At 42.2% G+C, this 13,781-nt stretch overlaps 1 protein-coding gene and 1 long non-coding RNA gene across 6 annotated transcripts in view; one reads left to right on the top strand and one right to left on the bottom strand.

The window, feature by feature from the left end:
- Positions 1–1,025, bottom strand: part of PAPSS1 (3'-phosphoadenosine 5'-phosphosulfate synthase 1) — a 108,811-nt gene extending 107,786 nt beyond the window's left edge. The window contains exons 1-4 of one of the 4 annotated variants that reach the window (XM_019927776.3): positions 888–1,025; positions 516–618; positions 210–428; positions 34–86 (exon numbers count right to left, since the gene is read on the bottom strand). Coding sequence is in view for 1 of the 4 variants with exons in the window: in XM_019927774.3 (XP_019783333.2) it covers positions 888–947 (60 nt within the window). In the remaining 3 variants the exon portion in view is untranslated. The remainder of the gene's footprint in view (positions 1–33; positions 87–209; positions 429–515; positions 619–887) is intronic. The other 3 variants (XM_019927777.3, XM_019927774.3, XM_073805003.1) reach the window with 3 other exon arrangements.
- LOC141278760 (uncharacterized) lies at positions 847–12,249 on the top strand. Of its 2 annotated transcripts, XR_012331913.1 has the most exons (4): positions 847–986; positions 8,172–8,282; positions 8,381–8,581; positions 10,524–12,249. It is a non-coding gene; the product is annotated as an uncharacterized lncRNA (long non-coding RNA). The 2 variants fall into 2 exon arrangements; XR_012331914.1 differs by lacking the exon at positions 847–986 and adding an exon at positions 4,075–6,962 and having other exon boundaries at positions 8,381–12,249.
- The last annotated feature ends 1,532 nt before the right edge of the window (positions 12,250–13,781 follow it).

The raw sequence follows: 13,781 nt of genomic DNA, 5'->3' as shown, positions 1-13,781 counted from the left end.
TGTCTGAAATGGCTTTTTTTTTCTTTGACTCACCAAGGGTAATGACGATTTACAAGGCTGCATTTAAACCTCATGATCTTGCTGTACTGTGAAATAAAAATTTCCACCCAAACTTAAAACCAGTATCTTTCCGGCCTCCAGAGCTGGACATCACCTGCTCCACCCCACCCCCTCTACACTTAAAATCTTAGCTTAAGGCTGTTTCTTACCAAGAATAATTAAGGAAGCAAGCAACCTTCCGAGGTTGCTTAACCATCAAAGCAAACTGGCAGTCCTTGCTAAACGTTATAAACCATTAGTTTCCCCACACTTCACTGTTTCCATGTTATTTGCTGGATATTCCGATTTAGCACCGAATCACAAAGAACCTCAGTTCAGGGCAGTCTCAGCTCATGAATGGCCGCATTGTTGGGTACTCTCCCTTCACGCTGAAAGTCAGAAATGGAAAGACGTGGAGATGGACCCAAACCTGGGCTCACTGCACTGGCAAAGCCAAGAAAAACCAGGGAACGTACCAAAGACGCCTGCCTCTGCCTCCTCCGCAGACCTTCAGGCCACTGGAGGGGGATGCGGGCAGCTCCCCCTCGAGGGATGCAGGTTTCAGCAGCCGCCAGCTCACTGCCGAAAGAGCGTCCTCAAGGTCTCCTCTGAGGCGAGGAGCTGGAGAAGGGGGAGTTCTTCCCACGGACCCTGGATCGGACCCCCGCCCCCGCCGCGCCACTCCACCCGGCACAACCCACCGCCCCAGGTGGAAGGCGCCGCGGCCTCGGGTACCACCCCCAATTCTCCAGGGAGGATACAGAGGAGGCGGAAGGGAGGTAGCGGCTACGAAACAAGCTGCAGCCGGAGCCTCCCAGAGCCTCCTCCGCACCTCTACTCCGACTCACCCAGTTCTGCGCGTTATTGCTCAGCTTGACTTTCTTGCACAGGCTACCGGGAACCTCCATGGCTGCTCAGCGCGCGGGTGCCCGCGTTCTCAGCGCCCAGTGAGTAGTCAGAGAACTGGAGGCCGGCGTGGGCGGGACGGGAAGGCGGGGTCTCCTCGCGACCGGGCTGGCACGCGCTGTCGTAGGCACGCGCTCGTGCTCGCGGCTCCGACTGAGCGGCGCCTCGGCCCCGCCTCCTAAATGGGTCCGGGACAGAGGTGTGTGGGGTGGGGCGAAGCACCGGACGAGAACCGGACGCAGGGGGTGGGAGCGGGCCTTCAGGGCGCGCACCGACGCGAGCGCGCACGACGCTCCTCCCTCTTGATTCTGAAGTAGGGGCGGGGCCTGAGAAGGTAGTCGTGGAACTTCCAGGGTCCCTCCCCCGCTCGCCGCCTTGCGCTGCGCATGCGCAGAGGCTGGAAACGCGTCCCAGGCCTCGGCCTGGAAAGACAAGGAAGATACTAGCTCCCCACCTCTTTGCGGGTTTGGGTGCGTGCTGCTGTTTACTAGATGGCAGAAGACATTGAGGTGGTCTCCCGGCCCTCTGGTTTTTACTCCGTAAACCCGTCCACCAGTTTCCTATCCTCCGTATCTGTGCCCTCCTCTCCCTGGCCACATTTAAAAAGGAATTTTACAGCTTCGCGGAGGGAAGATGTGCTAAACAGCTCATTCTCCACACGTTCCACTTAGCTTTAAAATTCTGCTCAACGCACAGTTTCAAAAAAAAAAAAAGTCAGTACCCCATCCCGGGACATCAGTAATTAATATCTCTCAGGTTTTAGTGGTTATCTGCAAGGTGCCTCCTTCCCCACTTGCAGATGTCTCTTCAGGAGATTTCTGTCGGATACTTCTCACCCGGTAAGCCAGAAAAAGACCTCTATTTTATTAGCTTCTCAGGAAATCCTTAGAGGAATGAAATCCAGGCTGCAGGAGGGCCCTTGGTTACCACAGAGTAGAATGTCCATGTGTGAAGGACATTTTCAAATTCACCGAAGTATACCACAGCTACTTCATGGGAGGATGGGCTGGGGATGGAGGGGAGCCTGCTCTAGGAGTTATCTCCCCTTCCACCCCCAGTACCCTAAGGGACTTTCCATAGCTTGTCCCTGGCACCAAGATAGTTGTTTGAAGTGCTTCTCCTCCATAACCCAATGCCCTACCCTACAAATACACACCAATCCCAAAGACCTGACATTACTGCCTCTTTGCTGGAGGACAAGAGGGAATGAAAAATGCCCACCAAACTAAGAAGGTATCTCGAGACTGAGAAAATGAAGCAGGTGGCTCCATGTAATCAATGGATCCGTTTATTATACAGTAACTTACAGGGTGAGATCATGGAGGACTGTGATCCAGAAGCATTTACAGCTGCATCCACACCGCTGAGGGTACATTGGGACAGTTGTATAGCTAACCTAGGGTATTGGAGTAGTGCTTAGAAACAGGAAGTGCATTCCTAAGTCAAGGTTTATGGATGGGTAAGTAGTCTCCTGGGCACTGGGAATATGTCAACAAAGGTCTTCATCATTGTCTGGGGACTAAGATAGCATAGAAGCCACTGCGTCCTAATGATTATTAAACAATATCTATTAACTTCAAAGCCCTTGACGACAAGAGAAGTGATTTACTGCAGAGTACAGTCCTGGGTAGGGCCAGTGGAAGGACAGGAGGAACTTCTACAGGCCGAAGTTGCCATCAGTTATGCTGACAGTCATACATTCTTTTTTTTTTTTTTAATTTTTATTTTTGGCTGCATTGGGTCTTCGTTGCTGCGCATGGGCTTTCTCTAGTTGTGGCGAGCGGGGGCTACTCTTTGTTAAGGTGCACGGGCTTCTCATTGCGGTGGCTTCTCTTGTTGCGGAACATGGGCTCTAGGTGCGCGGGCTTCAGTAGTTGTGGCTCACGGGCTTCAGTAGTTGTGGCTCACGGGCTCTAGAACACAGGCTTCAGTAGTTGTGATGCACGGGCTTAGCTGTTCTGCGGCATGTGGGACCTTCCCGGACCAGGGCTCAAACCCGTGTACCCTGCGTTGGCAGGTGGATTCTTAACCACTACACCGCTAAGGAAGTCCCAACAGTCATACATTCTTAATAGCTAGCAAATCAGTTCCCTGTTTATTTACCCCACTGCTACTGTGTTAATACTAGGCCTTTCCTATATCCAGGATGAATCACAACTAATCCCCGTATCTGGGCATCCTGTGCATCTGCTGCCCACACACTCCATTCTTAACATTGCTGTCAGAGTGTTATTTCTAAAACTTCAATCTTGTTACTTGACCTCAAACTGTCAGTGGTTTCCTTGTAGCTTTTTCTTTGGGGACTCTTCATTTGCAGTCTGTATATAGAACTTAATTTCAGTATATTTCTGAACTCTGCCAATAACGGAATGAGCTTAGAAGAGGATCCAAAGCTTCAAATGAAAACACAGCACCACATTTGGAATCAGCCATTTCTCTAAGGAGTCCCAGGATTCCTGGTTTTCAGAAGGGAGTGGTATTTAGATATCACAATCTGGGCTTCTAAAACTGTTTAGTGCTTCTGAGTCAGTCCATATTTCTGGACTTTTTCAGTGAAAGATTTTTTTCAGGTAAAATATATCATAAGTTTACCTTGATACTATCAATTCAAATGTATTATTTCAGACATCATTCATGCAAATGAGCCTGAAACATCCTGTCAAATCCAAAACAAGAAATTATCAAAAACCACTAGGATTATGTCAAAAGAACTCAGAAGCCAAACTGAAACTTTCCCCTGTCAAAATTACACAATTAGAGCACTAAAGGGATAATATCTATAAGGTATTGAAACAAATCAAATATGTTTAAATCTAAATGTTCATAATGATGACAATTTAAAAAGAACTAATTGTCACACTTGGAGGATGCTAACAAACCAACTCATTGTTTTGAAAACTTACAAATAAAAGGAAAGAATTAAGCATTTACTCTGGCTTCCATCACTAACTGTAAGTCAGGTAATGAAAAAGCTGATTGTAAGGAACGGCACCAAAAACGGAGGAGAGCTTAAACAAGCTCTATTTGGGTACGCTCCCGGGCGAGGTCCACTGGTCCGAGAGAAAGGGGCCAGAAAAGTCGCGCCCGGGCGAGGGTTTGGGCAGAATTTATAGGGGAAGAAGGGAAAGGGGTGTGGTGAATCCGGGAGGGCGCTGGGTATTCCTTCTTTGGTGGTCTTTTCAGGTATCGTGGGGGACCGTTAGTCCCGCCCCTCGAAAGGCGGGAAGGCTGGGCGGGGTGGAAAGTCCCCAGGTCAGTTCCTGGAACTGGGTGGTCCGGAAAGTCTCCAGGTCAGTTTCAACCTGTGAGTCTGATTGCGTTCCCCTGCCTCGGGCCAGTTGGCCTTACACTGATGAGAAGAAGTTTTTCTTTGTAGACATACAGCTAATAAATTAGGAAGGAAAGGTAGATTTTATAATGTCACCATTTTACAACTTTAAATGAAATAAATGGATCAAGACCATGGTCCTCAATGGCTGCTAAATCATGAAAATAAAGAACATTAGAACTTTCCTGCTTCCTGATGAAGTATTAATGCCCCCAAAAAAGTTAAAACTGATCTTAAGTCTTCAGGTTTCATTATCAATTTATAGCTAATGCAGAGGAAAGAGGAAGATGTCATATCACCATAAATGCAATCAGTCAAGTCCAAACTGTGAAAAACTACATCATAAATGACCTGACTCTTCAATAATTCAATTATAGGAAAAACTAAAGAAGAACTAAAGATTAAAAGGTAACTTATGAGAACTATCAAGCAGTTGAAATACATGAACTTATCTGAACACTGCTTCAAACAAAAAAATATTTTTAAATACAGGAAATTTAGAGAGTCCCTAGACTCTTGATATTAAAGACATTCTTTTGGCATTATAATAGCATTGTTATTATATCTTTAAAGGAGTAATTTTAGAGATAGGTATTGAAAGATTTACCAATGAAATGGCAATGCCATTGGTATTCAGGAAACAAAATTCGTCTCCTGGAAATTAAAAACAAGATAGCAGGAGTGGAAGAAAAGGTGAAGATATCTTTCAGAATGCAGAGCAAAAACCCCAAAAGATGAGAAATAGAGAATTTTTAAAAAGAAAGAACAGTCTAGGAAATTTAAGATTCAAATATTAAGAGTTCCAAAAAGAGAAAACCCACCAGAAGAAATAACCAAGGAAATTATTCAACAAAATTTCCTATAACTGAAGGATTTTAGACATTCGTTGAATGTCCAGCTTAACAGATAAAAATCAAAGCACAGCACTATGAAATTTCCAAACCGTGTTCCCCAGTGTTCTGAAATTGTTTGGAAATCCTACAAGCTTCCAAGGAGAAGATGGAGAGTTCACAAAGAAAGAATCAGGAGTATAAATGAATTGAAGCTATCAAGAAACACACCAAGAGCTAGAAGACAAATGGAACAATAGCTTCAGAGCTCTAAAAAAAAAGGTATTTCCGCAAAAGAAAAAAAAAGGGAAAAAGAAAAATATTTCCAATTTAGAATCTAGAATTATCATACACCCTCTCTTAAAGAAATATTAGAGGATATGCTTCACCTAAATAGGAAGAGAAAAACATTGCATCCAGAGAATAGGAGTTCCCACACAGGAAACAACTGGAGGGAATTCTAGTGAAGGGAGATCCCAGGATGACGGCAGTGTACCAGGTCTAGAAGATAATCATTCAGAAGCCTCTCCAAGAAGTCAGGAAGCCCTTGGAGAGCCCTGTTTATGAAGATGAAATTGATAGAGCATTTGACGGGAATGACCATACTGAAAATAATTTAGATAGGTGACAGAGTTTGGGATTAAATTAGTGATAACTACTTAGAAAACTAAGTCATCAAAAAGGATACATTGGGACTTCCCTAGTGGCACAGCGGATAAACTCCACACTCCCAATGCAGGGCGCCTGGATTCGATCCCTGGTCAGGGAACTAGATCCCACATGCATGCCACAACTAAGAGTTCACATGCCACAACTAAGGAGCCTGCAAACTGCAACTAAGGAGCCCAACTATCGCAACTAAGGAGCCCACGTACTGCAACAAAGAAGCCCGCCTGCCGTAACTAAGACCCCATGCAACCAAGACCCCATGCAACCAAATAAATAAACAAATATTTTTCTTTAAAAAAAGGATATATTTATCGCACCCTTTCTGTACAAACTGTATTTCAGGGTAATCAAATAGTTGATAAGGGAAAGCTCAGACTGATAGAATTTTAGCTAATAAATGCAGAAGGAATGTTGGCATTTAAAAATCACCATTTTAAACAACTGACGAGGGAATTCCCTGGCGGTCCAGTGGTTAGGACTTGGAGCTTCCACTGCAGCGGTCACGGGTTCGATCCCTGGTTTGGGAAATGAGATCCCGCGCTGTGTGGCACGGCCAAAAATACACCTGAGGGGGTAATTGATATAGGCAATAACCATTAGCGACTGATAAAAGTATTAGGTGAAAGGTAGTGTGATGGCTAATTTTCTGTCAACTTGACTGGGTCATGGGGTGCCCAAATATTGGTTAAACATTATTCTGGGTGTGTCTGTGTTTCTGGATGAGATTAACATTTGAATCAGTAGACTGAGTAGCTTGCCCCTCTAATGTGGTGGTCTTCATCCAATCAGCTGAAGGTCTGAGTAGAGCAAAAAAGATGACTCTTCCACAAGTAAGAGGGAGCTCCTCCTACCTTACTTCCTGGAGCTGAGGCATTGGTCTTTTCCTGCACACTTCCTTCCAAATGTACATTATGGAAACGGAGAGGAAAAGAGCAACTTTACAGTGAATAAACTTGACAAACAGTACCTCAACCAGGTAATCAAGATCGACATCAACAGTGATAAGTCATGTTGATGGTATGCAGTCTTAATGTGATGTGATGAAAATAACACTTTACCTCTGTGATCCTCCTTCAAAAACCCATGGCTACCGTCGAATCATGAGGAATACATCAGACAAATACCAACAGAGGAATAACCTACAAAATACCTGATCGGTACTCAAAACTGTCAAGATCATCAGAAACAAGGTAAGTCTGAGAAACTGTCACAGCCAGGAGGAGCCTAAGGAGACACGACAACTAAATGCAATGCGATATCCTGGATGGGAACCTGGAGCATAGAAAGGAATTAAGTAGAAGCTAAGAAAATCTGAATAAATTGTGGATTTTAGTTAATAATAATACATCAGTATTTGTTCATTAAGTGTTTCTCCTGAAGCTATTAACCAAAGAGTTTCCTACAACAGTTGAAAGAACTTCCTGAGCAATTTGTGTGCCGGCCTACCCTACCATTCTACCTATTATTGGCACCACTAGTAGCAGTTCCCGCTGTGTTTACAGGCTTCTGAAGAGAGCGCGTCATAGTGGTACTTCTTCCCTGAGTAGATAATTGAATAGACTGTTTTCTCATTCTGAATAAGAGAGCATCAGGCCTCCCTGACATCACATATTAGACTCTTTCAGATACTAAGAAATAGAGACATAGTTGGGCTACCACAGTTAATGGGTTTTATTCTAAAGATGGAGGAAGAAAGGGAAATAGGAAGTGTTTTCAGCAGCCACAAAACCAGGATCATGAGGAAACAGCAACCTAGGGTTGCGTACAATGGAAACTCATGTGTTCTCTGCTTCTGCTTCTACGGCTCCTACCCCGGCCAACTAACTGACTGATTTTCCCACATTCAAACTACCCAAGTGACGGGATCTAATTTGCTCTGCTGATCACAATCCAATTCAGACTACTTTTGGTGAAAGCTCTTTTGCCAGGCTATCTTTCAAGTTGCTAGCCAGCCTGTAGACAACTGCCTTTGAGTCAGGTACCCATGCGAGTCTAGTCACCTGCAGCCAGGAGATGGGGTCATACTAAAGTACAACAATTAATTCATTAGGAAGCACCTAGATGGGGGCTGTAGATCTGGAGGAAACCCAGAATCACATACTCCTTTCACAAAGTTCTTTCCTGGAAACACCAATTCTTTGTAATATACATGTATGTTTTGTGAAAAATGGATAAATCTCATTCAACAAATATTTATAAGTGATTACTAAGTGCCAGGCACAGTTCTATGCACTTAAATGTTTGGGAAATGCCAGGTTAAACAAAGTACATATATTTTTATACTGCAAAATCCTTATTGTTTTTAGTAAGCCATTATAAACCCAAGAGAAGGGCTATCATTTCTACTGTCTCCCAAATTATTAAACTAAGTGCTCTTTTTCTGAACGGCATTTCTTAAGCCTCAGATAACACAAAGGATACATCCGGAGAAATATTCAGTTTTACCCTTGAGGATGCATGAAATGATGCCATCGAGGGACACATGGACCGAAGTAGCTGAACTCCACAAGGTACCTCCTCTCCCATGATGAACTGCTCATCCTGGTATTCACACCCTGTGTAGTTCTCTTCCACCCTGAATTCATGCTGACCCTGTGATTTACTTTAGCCAACAGAATGCGGCAGAAGCGACCGTGTATCTGTTCCAGGCTTACACCTGACAACTTGAGTCTAAGCTACTTTGCCAGAAGAACTAGAGAGAGGCCACATGGAGAAATAGAGCTTCTAATGCTATCTGGAGAAGACCAAGGAATGCAGCCAGCAGGGGGAACCAAAGCCCCAAATATCTGACCGTAGGAGAGCCATTCCAGTAAGACCCATTCAATCCATCTTAGCCCAAGTGACAAATGTGAGTGAAGCAGCCCTCCTGGACATTCCAGTCCAGTCCAAGTAGAGAAATCAACAAGCCGTAGCCAAATCCCAATCCACGAACTGTGAGGCATAACAAAGTTGTGGTTGTTTTAAGCCAATAAGTTTTGAAGTAATTTTTTTAAACAGCAGTAGGTTAACAAAAAGTATATTAACTGTTTTGGAAAAAATATTGCATAAACTTAATATATTGTGCCTAAACTATATTTATAAACACGTGTCTGCTTTAGAAATGACCCATTTTAGAGGAAATACCTTAGATATTTACTTACAAATACTTAAATAATTTCACTGTTTACTACAATCATTTGCCTTCATTTACTTTTGAAAATAACCACTTTATCAGTAAAAATTACAAATCAAATAAAGGAAGTTATGAAATATTTAATCACAGAGAAGCCAATTTAATTATGCATATTTTTACAGTAATCAAAACTAAAATACTTTCATACAGTAAGGAACTAAGCAAAAATTGTATTGAACCTGAGACATCCATTAGTTTATAATAGGCAAATCTAATTTACAAGAATATCTGCTTGTTTTAAGTTGCAACAAATATCAATAGCAATTAGGAAATTATAAATTCATAACATAAAAACAAGGTCCTAATTTCAGTGAGGGAACATTATCCTGCTATTTACAAGTTTGCGGATACTCAGGGTTTGCCCTAAGATGATGAAATGTTAAACACAGTTCTCTTTCTTTCTTCCTCCTCCTCCTTTCCCCTTCCCTTCCGCCCAGCCCTCTCCTCACCCCTAATTCTTTTCTCCCCGGATGTCCAGGACACTAGGTAGGTCACACTGGTCTGAGTTTTTGTGAGGTGGTGTTCTGAGAAACCCACAGGGTCATTTCACACAAGCCAGTCCGAAGCCCATGCTGTGTTATTATGTTGTAATACTGAAAAATCGTCCCTATTTTAGGATTTGCCCCTTTCTAGGTTGAGCAATCTAGCAACATAAGATTCACAGGATCCCAAATCAAGCTCCTCACTCCTTCCATAAAAGCTGTATTCTTGGTTAACTTTATTGAGCATGACGTCCAGATAAGTCACTTCACGCAAAAATTATTCCACTTGGATATTTTAGTACATGAAATTCATGAAAGCAAGAGTTGTAGAACAAGAATTCCAATATTTAAGAGTAAATGTTTATTTTGGAATTATAAGAACACATTTCAAGATAATATGAAAAGACACACTAATAACATTAAGTCCAATAAAACACAAAGTTAATGTTGTTAAAAGAAAAGGTAGAAGAAAGGAAGGCATCATGGAGCCTCAAAGACAAAGCTTCTGCTCTTCAAACCAGTGTCTCATAGTGTTTGCTATGGACTTGATATTTGTGTGTCCCCCACGCCCAAATTCATATTTTGAATCCAAACTCCAAAGTGATGGTATTAGGAGGGAGGGCCTTTCTTTGGGAGGTAATTAGGTCATAAGGGTAATCAACTTTAAAAACATAATAGCCAGTTATATTACCAGCAAAACTGAGTTTATTCAGAAATAGCAGAGGAATTGCAATCCAGGATAGGTGAACCATGGCAGAGCACAGGCAAATCCAGAGAACGGGGAAGGGGAACTTGCTTTTATAGGGGAAAGGTGGGAGTTGGGAGGGGCTGTGGTAACCAAAGAGTCCATTGGAGTCCAAAGTATGGAGGCTTTTTATTCATTGGGCTGTCACTGTCTCAGATTGGCTGGGCTGTCATGGGGCAGAGAGTTTTCTTCTTCCTACTGGATGGTAGAGGCACCTTCCTGTTGTAAATATAGGCAGAAGTCTCTTCCTAGTTGAAGTGATGTTTGATGATGTATGGCAGGATGTGAGAGCTCCCCCTACAGGCCTGTCCTGATTCCAGTTTTAGCTGAGCTTCCTCAATTAATTCCACAGGTGGAACCCTCATGAATGGGATATAAAAGAGACCCCAGAGAGATCCCTAGCCCTTTCAAATATGTGAGGACACAGTGGGAAGACACCAGCTATGAACCAGGAAGAAGGCTCTCATGAGAACTCAACCCTGCTGGCGCCTTAATCTTAGACTTCCCAACCTCCATACATAACTGTAAGAAATAAATGTCTGTTTTTTTATAAGCCACCCAGTCTGGGGAATTTTGTTACAACCAACTGAACAGACTAAGACAGTGCTTATGTCTATAGTTTCTCCAGGTCACTCATTTATGTCTCATTTCATAATTTATGCAGAAACACAACTTGAGAACTAGATTCTTGATATATCTAGGTACAGTAACTTTAATGAACTATTTCCTCCAAAGTAAATTTAGATTTAAATTAGTGATACTGATCTGTTTCCTTCAGTACAACAGCTGCTCTTAAGATAAGTACAGTGGGATCTGATTTATGATTAGAAGAGGAAGGACAGTTAAAACTAGGCATTGAAAGCTAAAAGATGAAACAAAGTAAAGCAGGGTACAATTGTTACTTGATAGCGCTCATAATTCTTACAGGAGACAGAGAGATGAAAGTCTGCCTGAACTTACAGTACTCCTCTATTAAATGTGTGTGTACATCCCAGCATTTAACCTGGAATAGTCAGATGTAGGAAAGAAATTGAAAGATCAAACCTGAGGAGAGTGAAGCCAGCATGTTAAAAAGAAACAAAATTAATGCAGCAAAACTTATGCTGACCTCCAAACACTGGGATGCAAGAAACAGCAAAATAATTCTCTGTTGCATTCAAGAGAAAACCTGGATAGAGCAAAAAATATATAGAAAAATATATGCAAGTATGTTTTCTGTTTCATCAAATCCTAAAAAGGTCATTTTATCTAAAGAGAAAGAAACCAAGATGAATAAAATCTTTGATATATTTACTCCATTTTTGCCTTACTCTGTGTGTTTGTGTGTGCATGTGCATGTGTGGTATATACACACTTATATAAAAACAAGGCCAAGTTTTTTTTTATTTGGACATCAAATTAGAGGTACTATAAATGTTTGTTAATCAGAATGATTAGAGGAAAATCTGTAGTAATTAACTATTTTATTTAACCAATAAAATGAGTCAAGAGTCTTTTGGTTGCAAGTGACTGAAGACATTCAAATGCATTTAAGCGGAAAGTGACCTTACTGGCGTAAGGAACTGAGAAGTCCAGAGGCAGTGCAAGCTTCAAGCACAGCTGGTCCTAGGTACTCAAGGGATATAAGGACTGTGTCTATTTATCTCTTGTTTCTACTTTCCACTGTGTCGATTTTACTCTCAGGAAAGTGCTCATCAAGGAGTATCAGTTTAGTCAACAACAGCTCCACGCTTGTGTCCTAGCCTAGCAACCACAGCAGAAAGAGAGGAGCCAGGAGAGGCAAGTCTGTTGTTCTAGGAAATATCCTTGGACTGAGTCTCATTAGTCTGTCCCGGACAATTTTCCTGCCTATTCTAGAACTAATCACACAGCTGGGGAGGGGGGCTGGTATGTGTATGTTCTGATTGGCCAAACTGAGCCTAAGTCTTCCGGAACTTGGGCTGGAGCAGCAGAGTAGGGAATGTTATCCCCACAGAAACTATAGGGAAAGACGGGGAAGGGATGATTCACTGAGGAAAACTGGGGATTCTTTGACCAGCCTAAGGAGGAATAACTACTTGGCAAGCAACAACTTCATATCAACCTGCTTAATTTCTTTCTTTCTTTCAAAGGTAGACAGCAAGGTGGGGTGAGGGGTCCAGCTATTTGTGCTCGATAGTCATTTGATTTCTAGACAAGGGAGAGGTTTTATCCAATGAAAATAAAAATAAATTCAAGAAGAGTATAAGAACTAAGGAAATGACAACTAGGTCTCAGAGAAATGTACCAACAGAGCAGCGGGTCAAAGACTCGTACTACTGAGGTTTTAAAATGGATTCCCTTTATGTGCTTTTTCTGGTTTACCACCACCCTTTCCCTGTCTAGACCATTTCCTGCCTTTGGATCCACCTCCACGCGGCAGGAATCAGAAAGCTCACTCTCCCAACTCACTCACAGCTAGGCTGCAGGCACAGAACCTAGGCTCCCCAAATCTCACACACCCACTAGAGACGTCAGACCACAGACGAGCTACATGGCAATACAGGGCTGCAGGAAGTCCATTTTGGGGGCACAGGTAGTCTCTGAGATGTTATCTTCCATGGGCAGAAGGTGAAAGTCCTGGCACCTCATGTCCACAGTGAGCGGTGTGTAATGCAGCGTCTGGTTTCATTGGAGCCTTTGCTGGCACAATCTCTCAACGTGGTTTGGGCATTGTTTCTCACTGCGTGGCCTCCAAACCTGGCTCTCTAGTTCTCCAAAGATTCTCTGAGCTATCTAGTATTCCTTAGGAAATGTCTTTTTTTTTCTCCTTAAACTTGTATGTACTAAAACATGTATGTACTAAAGTTTATCAAAAACGTAGCACAGGTGTAAAAGGGAAAACTGAACAATTGTCAGATGAGTTTATCGGTTCAAACACCAGATCCAGATAATAAAAATAATAAGATTTTGTCAGCATTATTTGGACAGTTGACTAAACTTTCTATCTAATGTTATATGGTGACCCCAGACCAAGTTCTGTACTTATTTTAGATGGAAGTGTATAGCATGTGTGTTAAGAGCATGGATATTGGAACCAGCCTCTTGGTTTAGAAAAATCAAATGAGAATGTTTTGTCACTTACCAGCTTTGTAACCTTTCTGTACCTCAATTTTCTCATCTTTAAAATGGGGGTAGCAGAGTAATTACAGAAGTCAAGTATGTATTACATGCAAAGCATTTAGAATATCTGGTACTCACTAAATACTCAATAAATGGTAACTTTTTATTATCTAAAACAGAAATCCTTCAAAAGTTGTAAACATCTAATACACTTTATTTTAAAAATTTCCCAACTAATACATTTCAAAGACTAATTTCACTATTTTTCTACTGCTTCAAAGATTTGACCCTCAGCCTTCTCACATTCTTTATTCTCCCTAAAGAGTCCTGGGCATTTGCCATTTTCTCTTTCCATTGTCTATCCTCATTCATTGCGGTCCTCACACGTATGTACACACATCTTTAGTAACCTCCTCCTTTCTTTCCTTAATTTAAAAAATTCTCAGTTACCTCAGGAAACTCTCTCTTGATCTCTGGCTCCAATTTCAAAGAGTCAAGATCTTAACTACATTTTTTTAAAAATAGTTCT

This window comes from Tursiops truncatus, chromosome 5, assembly GCF_011762595.2.
Source record: "Tursiops truncatus isolate mTurTru1 chromosome 5, mTurTru1.mat.Y, whole genome shotgun sequence".
NCBI lineage: Eukaryota > Metazoa > Chordata > Mammalia > Artiodactyla > Delphinidae > Tursiops > Tursiops truncatus.
Note: the sequence above shows the minus strand (reverse complement) of the source record. Positions and strands in the feature narration are given on the sequence as shown.